Genomic DNA, 19185 nt, shown 5'->3' on the forward strand with positions numbered 1-19185 from the left:
TCCTAAACTTGTGCCATCACATTGGTGTAGCATGGCATTTCACAGTTTTTCATGGGCTTATGAACTCAGGTTGATGTCAGCCCAGAGAACTGTGAGCCACAGGTGACTCCATCCTTGAGTTCTTGAAAAACTACAGTTTTCTTCACTCCATTATATCTTAATTTTATGGTTTTATGGTCTTTTGCATGTATTGTGTTATCAGAGTATTGTGATTATTTAGCGTATCCTAGCTTTCCATCCACAATAATAGCAAGAGGAGTGCACAGACATAGATTTAAATTTCCACAGAATTATTTTCCCCCACTTATTTACAATGAGAAAAAAAATACCGTGTAATTTGACAGCTAATATAATGGTATTTTTCTGGTTGTCATGGCAAAGGAATCCAGTACATTTGCTTGTCCTGTTTTTTGCAAGCAGAGTAAAACTAGTGAGATATCGGCCCTGGTTATATTGTCCCTAAGACTCATGATGTTCTCGGACACTGATATAACATAGGATACTGAAACGTTTATACAACTACTTCTTCATAAACCATACCTAGAGCACTGAACCTAGTTGCTGACAGGAAGAAGCAACGTAGAGCAACAGAGACTTTTTTTGTTAAAGCCATCAGCATCCTGGAACTGAGAGAGAGAGAAATTATTTTTAAATGCATTCAGTCTCAGATTTTCTTGTTGTGGTTTATGTAGCATAAAGTAGCTCCTCATGGGGAAAAAGTATTCTCTTTGATCTGAGCAATTATGAGGAGTGAGGAGTCCCAGACCTGTTGTACTCAGGTTTCTGAACTTTACTCTGCAGTGTCCCTTTTAGCCCTCCAGCTTTTAAGCTTCTGGTGAAACATTTTGTGACCTAACTCAGGCTTATGAATGGGACTTTCTGCTTTAGTCGGAAAGACAAGATGTGTAATCTTCATAATATTTGAGCTACAGCAAAATATTTTTCCTTTCCGAGTACTCAAAGTCGTTTTGAATAGAGCCAAAAGCATGTTTAGGAGAGTGTTTCTTAACTTGTTTATTAATCAGTTCTTGCATCCCTGGATGACACTATTGGAAACATGACGCCCAGAGGCCAGTTGATTTCCCGAACTCCTAGTTCATTGCTTCGCCAGCCAGGTAAGACTGCTTTCTTTCTTTAGTATTTAGTTAAAGGCATAATACACTTGGACTTCATACTTCATAGCAATTCGTAAGGAGAAAGACATGGATGCGCTGTAGTGGGTTCAGTGGAGGGCCGCAAAGTCAATTAGGGGATTGGAGCATCTGACATGTGAGGAGAGGCTGAGAAGAGCTGGGATTGTTTAGCCTGGGAAAGAGAAGGCTCGGGGGGATCTTGTCAATGTATATAAATACCTGATGGGAGGGAATAAAAAGGCAGCCAGGCTCTGCTTGGTGGTGCCCAGTGAAAAGACAAGAGGTAGTAGGCACAACAGGATATACAGGGAATTCTGTTTAAACGTAAGAAAAAACTTTTTTACTGTAAGGGTGATTGAACACTAGAACAGGTTGCCCAGGTGGTCTGTGGAGTTTCCATCCTTGGAGATAACCAAAGCTGGCTGGACAAGGTCCTGAGCAACCTTTTCTAGTTGGCGCTGCTTTGGGCAAGGGGGTTGGAGCAGATGATTTCCAGAGGTTCCTTCCAACCTCAACTACTTGGTGATGTTGTGATTCTGAAGTTAAACACATTTATAAATACGGAAAAAACCACCTAGTAGCAGTCAACATATATGTTCATATGTTATGTATTTATGCAATTGCTGAATGCCAATGGATTTTTGCCTTCCAGTTTTTAGAGGGTGTTTGAGCTTCATTTTCTTTGTTTGGCACAAGAGTATGTCCAGTATCGTTTCAGCTTCTCTCAAGTACCACATTGAAACTGATTCTTGCCTTACTAGTCAGCAATCTAGTTTGTTGTGTTTACTTCTTTTTCACAGCCTTCATTCAGTTTTGCAGTAGCTTTTAATTCTTTAGGATTGTCTGTTGTGTAATGTCTCTTCAGGTATTTTTCCATCCTTGTTTTTGTAGCAGGTTAATTCTCTTGCTGACCTTTCTACCAGGTGTATTTATTGGTTGCATCAGGAAATCATTTCCCTCTCCACTAGCAGGAGAAGAAATTAGACAGTACACCTCACAGAAAGGCTGTGGAACCACACATGGTGGCTAGGGTCAGGTTGTCCTGAAACCTCCCAGTCTTGACTCCTGTGTTCTGCCTCAGCTGACCCATATTAGGAGCGTGTTGGGGGTTATTCCCAAACTGGCACTGGTGCAAAGATATCAAGTTCCAGAGAGACTGATTCTTCATGATTTCTCAGGATTCCTGACAAGTTCTGTGTAGCCCCCGCTTATTCTCATTTAGTGTAATATCTAGTGGCTTCTGTTTTGGTGGCCAGCAGCAAAGATAAATGCTCTTCGCATCAGCCTTCTTCTCAAGCACAAGCTGCTTGTGTGTCAGCATTGACAGCTCTCGCAGTGAAACTGCAAATTGTTCTTAGTGTTAACTTAAACATACTGTGAAAAGGTCTGTAGTCTTCTTAGAGCCTCCCTCACTAGTTGGGGCTGAAATAAAGAAACGTGCCCATTCCTCACGTTTCCATGTCATCACCAGGGCTTACCTCCCTTTTCCTTGTCACAGTCTTCCCCTGTAGTCTATTTTGTCATCATTCAGTCATTTATATAAAGGATTCCTCTTTTTTGTCATCATCTAGCCAGTGTGTTTTCCAGCAAGCTGCAAGAGGATGGTTGCACCCTCTGCTGCTCCACATCCACCTTTCAGGACTGCTTGGAGATGGGTGCTGTGTTAGTTGTTTTGAGAGAGACGCATTGTGTGTCACACTGTGATGGTCAGAGAGCACTTCAAAATCAAGTAACTCTTTTCACACTTTTATCTTCAAATTAGAACATGTGTATACCATCTCGACCATTGTCTGTCTTCAGTGAAGATCTTTATTTCGGTTAGCATGTTGATCTAACAGCTTGCCGTGATTTTGTCACTATGAAGTTTCTGTTTTATCTGTTTTCAGAAAGTTCAACAGTACAGAATTTCAGTAAGAGGTAGTGTACAGTTTGCTTGTGCAGCAGCTGCCCCCCAGAAACATAGAGAGTTGATGTCAGGTGAAAGTACAGATCGCAGATGCAAAATACTCTGATCAAGAAGGTTTAAAGTTGAGCAATTCTGTTCATTTGTATGGCTGGTCATCATAGAGATGTTACATCAGGAAATGTTACTAGACAGCATATACACTGTAAACCTACCATCTATTTTTTAACAGACTTCAGGAGAAGACTTTCTGGCTTCTGAATAATGATTCTCTCTGCAAACTTCCCTAAACACAGCTGACAGTTATCCACATGTGTGGCTATGATTTGTGATAAACTTTCTTCAAACAGCATTATGAGTGGACAGGCAGTCCTTAAAAAAGGTTTGCTATTTGACGTTCCTGCACTATTTAATCCAAAGACTTCTGCGCTTCTTCGTTACAACCCTGCGTTTCTCCATGGCATCCTGTCTTTCTTCTGTTTAACCCTTGCTGCTGCACTGTACAGATTTTCTAAGAGTCGCAAGTGTCATCTGCTGCATAGGCTAGAGCTACTTCTCTTTCAAACTGTCTGACGATTCTGCAACAAACAAAGTGTCAGCATTTTCACTTCTGTTTCTGTTCCCATTGTACAGTCTCATTCCTAGAGTGGAACATTTAAAGTGTTCTTGTGAAGGGCATCCATTCTCTCCTCTCCTGGGGACAAGTTTTTTTGCTTCCTCTGATGTCAGTTGCTCCTAATTGTGGATTTGGAGGTATTAGAAACTATTTGAGGATTATTCAACATAATTCTTTTTTGCCACCCTGTAAATTCCTAACCTTTGAGTGCATTGTATCATATGGGTAGCAGGGTTTATAGTGATTATTTTCTGGTACCATGGAGGAGAGGAGAATGATGACCCATTAACAATTTAAGTGCTTTGATCTGCAACTTCGGAGTCAGACCGTTAATGTTAGTAGTCATAATTCTAGTTCCACAGACTGAGAATTGATTTGTCTCTTTGATCGTCAGTATGTCTGACTTTCACGTCTCAAGAGTTTAGGGAAAATTTATTTTTGGTGATTCAAGGTATGTGCTAATACAAACGCATAAACCTTGGGACAGAAACCTTTGGTTCTTCAGCTTTCTAGACCCGTGTGAAATCGACACATGGAAAACCAAATCTGCCTATTGATACAAAGCCTTCTAGGGTCCCTGTACCCATTTGCAATGCCCTTGCTACCTTATAATTTGAGGGTGTCAGAGATCTGACGAGATATACTCTTGCAGTCTTCAGGACGAGTCTGATGGAGACCCTGGGCATGCTCTTATTTTGTGGTTATATGCTGTTGTAGGCATCTTTGATGCCTCTGATTCCAGCAGTCCTCAAGTCCAAAAGGAAATGTTGATGATCTCAATGCTGACTGAAGCTATCTTGGTATCAAGAACTGCTGCTGAGGGCTGTACAAGCACTTCTGTCTCCAAATTTGCTAACAAAACTCTGGGACTATGTGTCATTCCCTCTTTGCAGCTCTTGACGCAGCTCCTGATCTGGCTGTCACTGTGTTGATGCAACCAATGTTTTTAGATTACTTTCCAGGCTGTTTGTGGTCGATAAGAGGACCCAAGCAGCTACTGTCTCAGTGCAAATTCGGTGGTCTTTGGGCTGTATGACGGTCTGTTGTGGTGAAGCACCCTGTTGTCATAGGATGGGGCATTTATCATTTTGCAAAGCAGTGTCTCCATTTTTAACATGGGTCAGTATTCCTGGGAGCATGCAGGGGAGTATCTGGAGCAGATGTAGTGTTTGGCAGAGCAGACTTGTTGCCTTTTGCTTTAAGGCTTTGGAGACCAATTTCCAAGGAGTGACTGGAGATTTATTGCTATTTGTGCTCATGGTGTGAGCGTACCAATTAACTCTTTAGTAACCAAAGGTGTGTCACACATTCGGTGCATGTATACGCTCACATTCAACATGGCTTCAGACTTCTCTCTGCAATGCTGCTGCACTTGAGGAAGAACTGAAATGACAATAGATACACTTTGTTTTTAGTTTTTATGTTTATACATGCCCTACTTGGAAAACTAGGGCTTGAGTATGCTCCAGACTTGGTTAACAGGGTGTTTGTATAACTCTAGTGTAACTAGATGTGTAGACTATTAAGTTCCATTATTGATAGTTAACCTCCTTATTTCTAAGTGATGTTGGGCCTAAGACTTGTTTTTCTTTTATAATTGTCATTTGTGGGTTTGGTACAAGCCTTCTGATGGAAGGAAAATAAAGACGGACAGGAGCAAGTTACTTCTTCATCAGGTTGGTTTGTCTGTTTCTTCTGTGACCAAGCAGGATTTCATAAATACTTCAGTCTCTGTTAAGACTTCCTTTGGAGCTCCTTGATGGAGCATAGTGGCCTTAAATACTACTTCTTTTCAGAAAACGCTCTCTCTCTTTCAGTTACTGCACTAAATCGAAGCTCCATGAAACCATCCGATATGTCTGCCATCCTGGGAACCGGAGGAAAATCTCCTCTTATTCTGCCAACTCCTGGACTTTTTGGCAATCTGTCAATGGTAAGATAGCTAGAGCACCTTTTCCTCTTTTGTTCCTGTGAAGCTTGTAAGAAACTACAAGTTTACAGTGTTTCAGTGTTGTTTGCGCCAAGGACAAACTGTGGGTGGTACAAGTTTGTTATTACTACTGTTGCTGCTTGCTACTAGTATTATTTATTACTGTGGTGTTCTTTGAGATGATGCAGTGAGGAATAATAGAGGGGTTTAAGGCCTTGCTAAATAGGCCATGCGTGTTAAGCTAGTCCTTATAACATCAGCTTGTGACTACAAAAATCTTGACTTTGCTTGTTTACAAATTCTTCAAAGACAATTGTTCTGTGTCAGCAAGTTAAACCTTCAGAATTTTTCTTATTTTGTCACTCTCCAGTATTAGGCTTCACTTGGATGTTAAAGTTTGGACTTCAAAGAACAAGCTCTTCTGATGACTTTTCAGATGACGTTAATTATCTTCTACTGTAATGTCTTTGGAAAAACACTGATTAGAAAAGTTATCAGTAGGGATGTCTGAAGTATTTTATCTCCATTTGTTTTTAAATTAACTCAAGCCAAGTTAAGATGTCTTTCTGTATGTGCATTTTAATTCGTTCTTCCTTCTAGTTGTTTCCATAGTTTGTTGCAGCCCATTTGTTTCTTTAAAATTTTCAGGTTCTGAAAATTTAGTTGATTAATGTGTATACAGCTCTTAGGAGTGACAGTTTTCCTCTGATTCAGAGCCTCTTGTCATTCTGTAACCAGTGTTTTGTGAGTGGAGTACACTTTAGATTAGCATTTAGTGCTCTGACTTTAATCCAGTTTAGATTATCGGGGGAAACTTGGGACTAGACAAAGGCTTTCACAGGAGAGTGACAGAAAAAGGACTTAAAATTGTGTCTTGCGGAAATTTACTTGCTGGGAGATAAGAACACTCATCAGCCCTTTTTGTATTTCCCACAGAGACCTGATACGATTTTATTGGAACTGAGTTTCTTGTTATTTTTACTCTGCAGTCGGAGTGCTAGAGCATTCTGTTCTGGTTGGCTAGAGGGCAATAATGGCAGAGAGAAATCAGGCAAGAGGAAGACTGTGGGTAGAAACTGGGGCATAAAAGGAAGAATAACAGGTATCTGTCCACAGTTTTTGGATATGCTGGAGAGACTGCTACAGCAATGTCATCTGGTTCCTTGTTTGTACTTGTTTGGGTGGGACCATTTTAAGAGTCTGGAAAAAGAATCAACCAGTGGCACATCTTTAGGTCTTTGTATAGCATTAATTGCTGCTGAGAAAGCAATTGCTGTCATGGAAACAGCTATAGGAAGTTGTCCTGTCAGTGCAGTATATGTACAGTCTGTCTTCTGTCTTGGCCATTTTGCTGCTCTAATGTCAGATATGTTATCAAATACCTCCCCTGAAATATCCCTCAAAAAGTATAGATATGTCTTTATTTCCCACTTTAATATTCTGATACTTGCTACTATTTTAAACATGTATTGCTTCATTTGATCAAATGGTTTTTGAGCAATTCACCAAGAAGGTTGAAAGAATGTGGTAAATGGTTCTGATTAAAATTTTAACTATTTTGTTTAACTTTTCACAGCTGCTTTACAACTTAGTCAATGTTATTCTGTCATTTTTTACTTTGAATAACAAAATACTAAGTAAACATTTAGCGTAACAGAATATGAAAGTTTACAGTGATTTATTTGTTTTAAGATGAAAAGCGATACATGGTGTTTTAAAGTAGGTCTTATTAGATTAGGTTCTACTTTAGTTATTTCCTGAAAAAAACATCGAGAATTTCCTTTTTCCAGATTAAAATTTATCTTTTCAGAGCTGTTTGTTAAAGGCATAGTTGCACCTTATCTAAAGGCAGTTACTTCACTATTAATTCTTAGAATTGCTCTGTTTATACCATTTATGTAGAATGAAAAAACTTGGAGCTAGGCTTATAATAGTCTTGAGATTGCTATTTCTTTTCCTTATGTTCTTTTTATGCTTTTAGTTCGATGAAAGTAGCTGGACAATGGCACTCTCACCTCAGCAGACAGGAATGTTTGTAAATCTGGACATGTCCAGTATGACAGAAGATGTCACTATGAGTGCTGTACTGTTGCGTGAGGATGATCCTGGGGAAGCTGGTGAGACAATCTGAAGTTTTCATAATAATTGACTACATTTTTTATTTATGGGATATAAATATATATGTTCTTTCTTTTTCTGTGTTATTTTACTGAGATATTTCTTTGTCAAAAAGAGTCTAGTTTAAAAAGTTCAGAAAGTTAGCTCTTCCAGTTACTGGAGTTTTGAGAGTTTGTGTCTTCTGTGGAAACTGATGTCACAAATGGGGTGCTCTGGTGATGTAAGATGCAAACTGGATTAGTTTTGTGGAGATACCTAAAACAGTTTGTTGCTAAAACTTTCTCAGATGACATGTTTACAGCAAAAGTTTTATAATTATTTGACTTACCTCATAGTTTCTGTGTATCTTACTTTCTTAGCTGATAAGTTCTTCTGACTTTATGGGATATAAATAGTTCATATCATCATTGTCCTCATTTAGATTTACGAAAGATGAGATGCCTTGTCATCAGAAGGATTTTTTTTTGTAACATGTTGAGGTTTTTTTACCAAGTCGTATCTGACTAATATGGCTGTTTCTTAAATCTGTTCTAGCTACTATGAGCATGTACTCAGATTTTCTGCATTCCTTTCTGAAGCATACATCAACTACCATTTTTGATCTTGTGGATGAGTATGAAAGTATTTGTAACAGTCAGGTAAGTAGTTTGCTTGGTTTTTTATTTACTTTATTTTACAGTCCCTTCCTTAAAGTAGTATTGCTGTTTTTCTTTAAGCTGAAGTCACAGTGCTTAACATAGATAATTCAAATCTCCCAGCTGGTTGCAGTCTTATGAGTCACTGAACACTAGCATTGAATAGCATCTGTCTTTCCTCATACACTACTTTGGCACAGGAATACCCATTGTGTAGCTTGCTGAATACTAAAAATGTCATCTGGCTGCCATTCCACTGCAAGTGTCAAGTGACAATAAACATGAGCAGATGTATAGATTTTTAGTTAATGATAATAAGATGGATTAAAAAGTACTTATTTCTCTTGGGTATAAATAAATAAAATCATTGTCTTCTGATGCTTTAAGAGTTTTCTGCTACATTGCTAACAAGCTGGCAGTAGAGGGCTCAATGTTAGATTTAAGGTGTCGCTGCTTTTAGACGCAGTTTTTTATTCGATTGGCTGTTGACTGACAGTTCAGAATCAGCAGGGATTGACAGTTTGAAAGGAAGAAATTATGATGCTTCTGTCAATAAGTGTTGATCACAAAAGAAGGAGGTGGGCAGATAATTTTTTTTTAAGAGACTTCATGCCTGTTTCTATGTTAAGAAAATGTGTTCTTGGTAGAAGGTTGCTAGCCCTGTTTTGTGCATATTTGTTCGTGGCACTGAGTTGGAGAATGCTGAAACCTTTAATGAGGTGTGTACCACATTTGTATTCCCAAGCGGGAAGCAGACAAGACAAGGAAAATAAAAGTGAACTTGATTATTTTGTGAGATGGTTGAACTTCCAAGGTCTCTTCCATTCCTCCTGTTTGAGAATATGGATACCATTGACAAGATCATGGAATACAGAGTGGTTGGTTTAAGCCACCTGGAATTGTGGGGAGTTGATTGTATGTTGCCAAGGACCTACAAAAGTAGAGTGAAGGATATTGCTCCAAGGATTGGCTTGGATGTTGCTGACAGGGCTTGGGATGGGGGTGGAGGGACATCCCTGAGCTCTCGTGCTGCCTGTTAGCTGTACCCTGAGATCAGTCCAGAGGCTCCTAGCAGCCATGAACTCTTTTCATGTTTTCTGGGAGGTAATAGAAGGGAACAGAAGATCATGCTCCTCTCTTGCATCGTGATGGTACACTTCATTCTTTTCTCAAATCTGTTGCTCACCTCCCACTTGAAACTGGTGAATATATTGATGCCTGATAAATAGGGTATTCCTAAAATGTAAGAGTTTGGGGCCATTCTTAGAAGTAGTAGGAGCTCTGGAACTAGCTACTGATGGAGAAGACTTTATTATCTAAGTTTTCTTGATAATAAATAAAGGGAAAGATAATACAATTTCTTTCTGGTGATACTGTAAATTATGTGGTAACCAACAGTTTGGGTTTCCTCATTTACCAGAGCTAGAAAGGAAAGGGTATCTTTCAGGCACTGATAAATACTGTCACAAATACCAGTAGGGCTGACTTTATGTTGGATATTGATGTATATGGAAACAAAGTTGGGGGGTTTGGTGGTTTGGGTATGGTTTTTTTGTTTGTTTGTTTTTTTTTCCTCAGTCATTGCCTTCTCTCCCTCCTGATCTTTTGGTGCTTTTTAATTGAGTAGCATAAGCTGGTTTTATCCTTTGTACAGTGCCTTGCAAAACAAAGTTACTCTCTTGGTTTATGTCGTCTAGGCTGTGTTAATATTATTTTTATTAATAATTAAGGTAATTTATGGTGTGGAGTATCATCTAACTATTTTGAAGAGATGATAATCAAACTAGGTTGTTAGGAGCATTGAGGATAATGAAAAGATTGCTGTAATGGCTTAGAAAAAAAATACAATGATGAGCAAATATTAACTATGTATAAATTTATTTACCTCAGGTGAATATATTAGGAAAAATAGTTTATCGGGCAACTCCTGGACAGCAAAAGTTTTCAAAAACTGCCAGTGTCTTGTGGCTTCTCAAGCAGGAAATGGTAACTTGGAGACTGTTGTCCTCGCTTTATAGGTAATTCCTTTGAAAAGCACGTTATATTTTTGCACTGAGCTAACTTTCTTGGATATATTTTTTATGAGTTTATAAATATATGGAGTGAAGCAATTCAGTACCTATTAATAATCTGTTTATGGAACTGGGTGCTGATATATATGTCTATTTATTACCTGCTTACAGAAATGAAAGTTGTAAATGGGCCTATTCTTATTACTTTTGCAACTTCTGGTATTTTTTTAAAAGAACATTTTTGTAAAGGTATTTTTAAGGGCTTTCACTTATGCATTCTGCTGATTTTTCTCAGCTTTGTTTTAATCATTAAGATTTTGCACTTTTATTTCTAGAGACAGAATACAGTCTGCACTGGAAGATGAAACGGCATTTGATATCACAGTAAGCTTGGACTTTTTTTGTTTTTGTTTTTTTTAAACGATATAATTAGCTAAATAAACTAAATGCAAGCTAAATGCTTGTATTTTATTTTTATAATCTCAATATTGCAGCCACTCAAAATTCAAAGGTGAAAGAATATAAACAAAAATGAGACTGATTTGATTATTATCAAGATAAATATTAAATTATTTCATATATTGTGAAAAGTGAATTTAAATACTCAGTTCTAACAGAAAATACTAGCGTAAAAATATTATAAACTATACTTTATTTATTATTTCCTTAAGTATTCCACATATGCTTGGAAAATCCACTAGAAATAACTATTTCTTTTTAAAAGTTGCATCAGTAGTGGTAATGTTCCTGTAGGTCAGAGCTAATTTTGCTTTGCCTAAAAGAAGAACATGTGGTCTCAAGCTGTCTAGCCTTTGCAACCCTGATTCCAATTTATCTCAAGAGAAATCCAAAGTTTTTAGCATTCTTGTTTCAGCTGTGGTCTTCTTGTCTATGTTGATACAGTACTTCCAGCCTTTGCTGCCAGAATATGCTTAGGAAGACAAAACAATAAGTAAAGTGACTCTGCCTTTGTAAAATATATGATTGCAGTTGCTTTTTTCTTGGTCATAAAATAGCTTCCTCTAGGATTCCCCCTGCTAAGTTGTCACTATTAAATTAAACACTTGTGCCAAAAAACAGTCTCCTCCTTACCCATGTTTTTTAGGAAAATGCATCTCCTGTTCTCTTTTTGTTACGAGTCTAATGAAAGCTAAATTAATGCAGGAGAGCAGATAGAAGGATGAGGGTTCTGGGGTTGGGTTTTTTGGTTTAGTGTTTTGTTGTTTTTTTTTTTTTCCACTTGTTCATGTTAGTGTGCATATGGTCTTTGAGAATGTCATCTTTTTTATGTGTACAGTAATAAATGGGGTTTAGGAGAATATGAGTGTAGTCAGTGGAATCAATGGATCTACTATGTAGCATCTTTCTGCGGTCATACATTTGTGAATAATATTCTGAATCTCATTTTTACAGTTTTTGGTGTAACTGAATGTAAACAATAATCCAAATAAAACAAAAGTATAGCGCCATGCATTTTTAACAAAGGGGTAGGGGAGAGGTAGCATACTGAACTTGCAGAAAGTTTATGAGTTAGTATGTGTTCAGTTTGGTATTTATGGTTTTGTGGCAAGTTTTCTTTTCCATGAAGTAATAATCAGCTTTTTCTTAAATAGGTTTTAACTGCTAGTGAAAAGACGAATGTAGACAACTTGTTTCAGAAAGATTCACTTGTTCGACAAAGCCAGGTATGATGGAAAGTTTTTAAGATGAGAATGGAAATAGATCACTAGACACTTAAATGTGTATAACACTAATGCTCTATGCACCTAATTAAGCTGTTTCTAATACTTACTTATTTCAATTCACTGAAGTGTGTTGTTCTTTGTATGCATAAAAATAATGCTCTTTAATTTCTAAAGATCAAAAATTTCTAATACTTATTTCTTTATATTTCCTGAAGCATTTATTCTTTGTATGCGTAAAAATAATGCTCTCTGGTTTCTAAAGATCAGAAGTGTTTTTCAGGTTAGCTTGGAGAGGGTGGAAGGCTGAGAGCTATTCCCATTTGGAGCATCTGTTACTGTTGATGGTGATTAATAAACTGCTAAGTAGCACTGTAGTAACTGCAGCATCTAGTGAGAAATGGAGATCAAGTGCCTAGACCACCTTCATACTGGATACTTAAAATGACAGTGGAATAGTCTTCAGGATGTGTGCGCCTTTGGTTACCATGTAGATAACGAGTAGATCCAGAGGTGATAGGAAAGCAGTTCAAATATTGTTACATTTGTTTTAAAAATGCAATTTAATTTTATTCCAGCTGGTGGTAGACTGGCTAGAGAGCATTGCCAAGGATGAAATTGGGGACTTCTCCGATAATATTGAGTTTTATGCAAAATCTGTATATTGGTGAGTTCAGACGTTCTTTGACTGTATACATGTTCCCATCAAGTGTAGGATTCACAGGCACAGACACAGAATCACTCTTAAAAAGAAGTGTATTTTTAAAAGTTGTTCAGTTCATTCACTAATTTTCTTTAAATTCTTAGATGTAAAATTGAGATTTCCTACCTACCCACTGAAGTATGTCTTCTCAAAAGTCAGTTACTGCTTTTGGGAGGCAAGGATAGAAGGAAAACCATCAAAGCAACTTAATTTAATCTTAACCTGGGTGCAGATTTGATTTTTCATAATAAAACACAATAAGAGACGGTCACCTGCTGGTCAGCCTGTTATTTACGCTGGATAAAACAATTTTTATTATGAGTTCTTAGGTGGTCACTTCCTTGTCTGGCTTTAATTTTTGCTTATGATCACTTTGTGTCATTGACTCTTCAGCAGAAGCTGTTATCGTCATCTTTAATATCAATGATGGGTTTTACGACAGAGAAGACCAAAGCCTACCTTTGATTCTAGATGCCTAGAATAAACCTACTTTTAATGGCCAGTGAATACAGGCTTTTGGAATCATGCGTGCATCCTAAGTTGAAATTCTGTCCTACGCTGACTTTATAGTGAATGCTAATGGGAAATTTTGCTCATGCAGAAATCAGTTCATAGTTAAATACATGAATGATTGAAATAATGGATGCTTTTGAAAGAAATCAAAGATACGTAAATTGATTCTAATCTTGTACTTCTTGTGAAATGTTGCGTTTTCACAACAGTAACACAATTCATTGATAAACCAACCAAACCAAGTGTGTCTCTTCTGTAACCATGTTCCGTGTAACAAAAAATATCTTTCGATATTTGTGTCTTATTAAAAGATGCTTGCTAAAAAAACGTTTTTCTCAGAAACATTTCACTGCTTTCAGGGAGAACACACTACATATCCTGAAGCAGCGACAGTTAAGTACATACATTGGAAGTTCTCGAGCTCTGGTAACAGAGTTGGTAAGTATTATTTAAAAACAAGATTTGATTTCAAAATGGGTTAGAGAGCATATATGCTACTTTCACAGCCTTCCACCAATTTTTAGATAGTTGTATTATCCAAAAATAGTTGTGCTATTGCAAAACATTTAAGTTGGAAAAGATGAAAATTAGTACAGAAATTGTGAGGCAGGACACCTCTGGAGTTCCCTTTTGGGATATATGGACTTCCGTTTTCTTTCAGCAGTCACTTCCACCCCCCCCACCCCCCATTGCAAGTACCTGTCATCTATTTGGCGAAGTAAATGGCTTTATTATTACTTTTTATGTCTGAAACAAACTCATGTTCCTAACCAGAAGAGCTTATAAAACGGTTTGGAAGCCCTTGCAGATAAGGGCGTGCTGTCTTTATACAGTGACTAGTAGAATGAAACCAAGCCCTGATGGGATTCCTTGAGAGCTACTATAGTAAAAGCTAATAGGAGGGAAGTCAAGGAAAGAAAGGATTGTCCAGTAGAAGGAGGTGATGAACTGTCTCAGTGACAGTGAAGCAGTCTTAGAAGGCTAATTAAATTGGGGAGTGATCTGAGGTATTGAATGGCTTGAGAAAGTCTGTTTGGATTAAATAGAAGCAAGTACAGCTGTTGTGAAAAGCCTTCTCAGTTAGAATGTGGAGGAGGAGAAACAGTCTGGTAGGTAGAGAGGCAGAAGGGGGGAAAGGGTGTTTGAAGGTGAGAAGAGCTCGAAGATGAGAAGTTTGGGGCAAAAAAACAAGGTGGTGGAGTAAATAAAGAAATTGCAATGGCCTCTTCTGATAGAAATAGTGACAGAAGATGAATAGAAGAAATGAGAGAGGAAAGACGAGGAAGTATCATGCTAGATATTAAGTGGGTTGTACAGATTGTTGTGCTAATGTGAAAAAGTGACTCCAAATTATAAAACAGGGCAGGAAATCATGGGAAGAAACAGACAGGCATTGTGTGGATGGACAGTGACTTTTCTTTCTTGCAGGATCCAGATGCTCCTATAAGACAGAAACTGCCACTTGACGATTTGGATCGAGAAGATGATGCAAGGTTATTGAAGTATCTCTTCACTCTCATCAGAGCAGGAATGACAGATGAGGTATGCTGCAGAAAGTTATAGTATCTTCTTGGTTAACTAGTTTAACTTATTTTAAATCTATATTTAAAACTGTATTAAAGCTGATGAAAAGCTGTGGACTAAAGTGTCTGTTTAGATTTGGCTTGTAGTGATTTAATTTCCAATTTATTATCAATACCGACAGTGATGGACTGCTAAATTATTATTTTAATAAAATCTTGCATTTAGTTAAGTAACTTTGGGTGTAGAATGGATGTTATGGAAAAAACATTGTATCTTTGGATTTTTTGGTTGTTTGACAATATTTTTTTTACTGTAGTGGCTTGATGCTAAATACTGCTAGACAAACACACAGAATGTTTCAAAGAACTTCCTAATTGCATCTCTAATAATCAGTGGATTATCATACAGGCTTCCTTCTAGATATAGTAGAGTGGAATGCACTTGTAATGTTAAAGAGAGAGAGAGGTTTGATGTATGCTTTCCTTAGAAATAGCATTAAATTAATCAAACTTTATTTGCTCTGCTCCTCTAACATTCCCTTGGGTGTATGATCAGAGTGGAGTTGAGGGAAAGAGTAGGGGCTTTTTTTTTTTACCTTGTACAAACCGTTGCAGTGGCACATTTGGAGGTGTGTCCCAGGACTGAGAACGGGCGACCAGCACACAAGCTCCATAGGCTAGTACTGCCATCAGAAGAAATGTAGTTATTTACAGTGGTTACTCTTATAAGTTAAAATAACTTTTATTTCGTGCTTTCTACCTATCGTTTTCTTGCCTTTATTGTTTGGCAAGGTCTTCAGCAGTGAAAACTCTGCTAGACTTTATCTGAGTATTCTAGAAAGCACATTATTGTTCTCCATTAACTCTTTCACTGTAAGCCTGCTTGTTCTCCTACCTTAGAGAGAATATATGATGTGTATACTTTGCATTAATCCTTAGCTGAGTAACATCCAGGCAATTTTGGTCCTAACGCTGTTTCGTATAACAATTCCCAGTTGAGAAGTGGCTTTCATGATTTAATCACGTAAATACTTCTGTTGTGGTGTTGTCTAAAGGCCTAAGCTGGAAACTGATTCCCTTATTCTAGGCTCCATGTATACATAATGACATTTGAGTGATGGGGGGGGGAAGGGACTTGAGATTCTTGTGCCCCAGACCTTAGACTTAGGAATATGGTTACTTGCTAGTATTCTGTTCCACTGCGGTGCACATCTATTCATTTTCTGATAGTATGGGCACGTGAGCACGTTGCTGCAGGGCAATGTGAATATAAATCTGCAGCATCAGTTGTTCTGCAGTCGCTGCCATGACGGCCCTACTGTCTGATAAGCATGAAGTGGGTTATTCACTACTGAAAGAGTAAGTTAAAATACTTTGAGTTTACTCTGAATTAAGAATGAACCTCTGTTCATTTACCATACAATAGGTAATACACAGCAGGTAAGCTAGAACAACTTGCTTTAAATTTACTGTTTGTCACCATTCCCAAAATGGCTGAATGTCTGCAGCCTTCCATTGTGAAAAGAACAGAATTTGACTAAACAAACCAAGACAGCTTATTGCAATTTCTGTCACTGTTCATACTGTTTTCATCAGTCCTGGAATGGTACCAGTCGTCTGATAATCTTCAGATGACTTTTTTTTTGTAGGGGTGTAGGATTGGAAGAATTGTAGGCAATCTTTTTTTGTACAGTTTCTGTTCTACTTTCCAGGCTATTCAAAATAGCTTTGAATTAAACCTGTTTGTGCTAGTGCATAGACTATTGAATATCATTATGGGAAAGGTGGGATTGCTATTTTTAGAAGCGCATGAGGGGTTTGGAAGGCTAAGTCAACTGGAAAAGTAGATGACTGTGTGAAGAGATGGATTATACATCTAAGCAACAAGACAACACCTTAAACTAAACTTATCAGCAGGATGCGTAACAGCTGTTCAAGCTAGCAAAGATGAGACACTAGCATGTTTCTCACATAGCTATAAATACTGTCTGAAAAACTAAAATGTTTAGTGAAAAAAACACTGACATTTTATTTACTTGGAAATCTTTCAGCTGTTTTGAGTTTAAGGTTCCTTGTGCTTATATTTTGCATAGTAGAATCTCTACATAATTTTTAAAGGAGAAGCTAGTGGGTTTTCCTACCTTGAAGTCTGTTGCTGAGAAAATCCATTATTTTTCAGGCACAGCGCTTATGCAAACGATGTGGTCAGGCCTGGAGAGCTGCAACTTTGGAAGGATGGAAATTGTATCATGATCCTAACATAAACGGAGGTATCTACTTCAAAGAGCATTTGAGACAGATGTAAAAATAGGGCAGAGGGCTTTCTCTTAATATCTGTCTGTGGCAAAGAGAAATAACTCTTTCACCTTAAGAGCCTTTTTTGTATCTAAAATATTTTACCATGTCTGTCAAATGTGTAAAAACTAATATGAAATTATTTTAGTTGAAGGTTCACTGAATCCACTTAACATGCTGAAGTCACTTTCCTTTTGAAAATCAAGCATAATCACTAGGAAATAGATGTCTCAGAGTTCCGGACAAATTTTCTCCACTTCCATATAATATTTCAGTCTGTATTTTCTCAACATCTGACTTGTGCCACCTAGCAAACAACTTGTTGCTTACAGACTCGAAGTTGGACTCTATATCCAGCTTCAGAAAGATATAGTAGGACCAGAGTTCAGCAAGTGTAAATGCAGGAGAAATAAATGCTTTTAAAATATTTGAAAATTGTTAAATTACCTTTCTCCTTGATTCTGGGGTTCCTTGCACACGGTCCTATTTATAACACAGTACCTTTCTTCTCTTTATGCTGAGGACATTGCAGGATTTAGCAAAGAATTTAAGAACGTGTCTAAGTGTTGTGCATAGCCGGGTCTGGAAGGCATAATGCTTTCCTACTTTTTAAATCATGATAGCCTGCTACTTTTATCTGCATGCTTCACCACTTAGCCTTGTTTTTTGTCCCAGTCTTGTTTTGAGCGTACCTACCTAGCCTGCTGTTATATGGGTTTTAATTCCACGATGCATGCCCTCATGCAGATGCATGCAGAATAGCAGTACTGAAGCAGTGACATTTTTTAGAAGTTTGTATTCCTTAAGATATAAAAATTCCTTTTCTCCTTAACTTTGTGCTTTCCAAATGTAAACATTGTAGATATGTTATGGTCAAAAACATTATTTTCTTCAAAGCTAGATAGCAGCTAAGCTTTCAAAATATTGTAACTTTAAGATGTGCGTTTACCAAACTTCCCAGAAAAGCCTCCTTGCAGTCCAGTTGAAAGCATCAAAATGCTTTGGGAAGCGTTCCAAAGGGATTGAAATTGGGTTAATAACAGAAAATAGGCTTTACCTTGTTACTGGTTTCTCTTTTTTTTTTTTTTTTTTTTAATACCGCCTTTTTCTTTTCCTTTTTTTTCCTTTTTTTTTTTTTTTGTAATTATCCTTTGCATGTAGGAAAAGAGCTGGAGCCTGTTCAAGGGAATCCATATAGGTGCATTTGGAAAATAAGTTGTTGGCGTATGGCTGAAGAGGTAAGATAACGCTGATTTGCTTGATATTAATATATAAATTCGAACTTTTCTGAACTCTGTAATATGATTTTAAGTAAACCTACCCCCTCTGTGTTTGCTGCCTATGGGATTAGCAATTAATGTTTCTAAGAGGACTTCTGAAAGAACATATTTATGTCTTGTAGTGAGAAATCTACATAATCAGCACCAATTTTTCAGGCTTATGAAATGTCTGACTTTTTTTTGTTTGATTGAAAGTGAAACTCCTGACACTAACTTTGACTTTCATCTTGACTTAATTGAATGGGAAAGGACAAGCGTTGCTTTCTTTCCAGGTCAATATGCATTTTTCAGATAAGTTACAAGGGGATGCTAGTGAAGGGGGAGTCACTTGCTGTTCTTATTTTGGCTCCTGAAGCATCCTCTGATTTTCCGGCTTTTCTTGGAAACTGTTAGAGGGAACATTTTGTAATCGGTTGATGTCTAATAAAATGTAAAGTGACTAGAAAACTTACGTGCTTTATTATTAAAAGGGTTGTTTTTTTTCTTTACTGTTTATTTTAGGAGCAGTTTAATAGATATGAGAGAGCAATCTATGCAGCACTGAGTGGAAACCTCAAACAGGTATGTCAGGCCTCCTAGTTAAGTGGTGTTTGGTAGTTGTGCATTTTCTTTATCATATGTGACAGTGATATCATCAGAAATACTGCGATTACTGGTTATTGTACTTTTAAAGATCTAGTAAACAGGACAATAGCAAACATTGCTGCTTTAGTAGACATGTTCTTTGTAAGATTGACGTGCCTTAATTAAATATACGATAGACTTTTCTTAGTATTATTCCTGCTGACTTTCAGTACAAACAGTTCTAGTGTTGTTGTTGTTGTTCTTTTCTAGTTTAGTAT

General features: G+C 37.4%; 1 protein-coding gene across 2 annotated transcripts in view; it reads left to right on the forward strand.

Annotated features, from left to right (window-relative positions):
• NUP107 (nucleoporin 107) overlaps positions 1 to 19185 on the forward strand; it is a 32063-nt gene that overhangs the window by 1674 nt on the left and 11204 nt on the right. For both annotated transcript variants that reach the window (XM_087767920.1, XM_087767921.1), the window contains exons 3-15: positions 1026 to 1115; positions 5470 to 5585; positions 7564 to 7699; positions 8235 to 8338; positions 10226 to 10353; positions 10683 to 10731; positions 11961 to 12032; positions 12608 to 12696; positions 13605 to 13683; positions 14674 to 14787; positions 16948 to 17038; positions 18225 to 18301; positions 18845 to 18904. In XM_087767920.1, coding sequence (XP_087624046.1) covers positions 1026 to 1115; positions 5470 to 5585; positions 7564 to 7699; positions 8235 to 8338; positions 10226 to 10353; positions 10683 to 10731; positions 11961 to 12032; positions 12608 to 12696; positions 13605 to 13683; positions 14674 to 14787; positions 16948 to 17038; positions 18225 to 18301; positions 18845 to 18904 — 1205 coding nt within the window. The remainder of the gene's footprint in view (positions 1 to 1025; positions 1116 to 5469; positions 5586 to 7563; positions 7700 to 8234; positions 8339 to 10225; positions 10354 to 10682; positions 10732 to 11960; positions 12033 to 12607; positions 12697 to 13604; positions 13684 to 14673; positions 14788 to 16947; positions 17039 to 18224; positions 18302 to 18844; positions 18905 to 19185) is intronic.

This window comes from Nipponia nippon, unplaced genomic scaffold, assembly GCF_047370975.1.
Source record: "Nipponia nippon isolate SJK-2023a ecotype South Korea unplaced genomic scaffold, ASM4737097v1 scaffold_3, whole genome shotgun sequence".
Lineage (NCBI taxonomy): Eukaryota > Metazoa > Chordata > Aves > Pelecaniformes > Threskiornithidae > Nipponia > Nipponia nippon.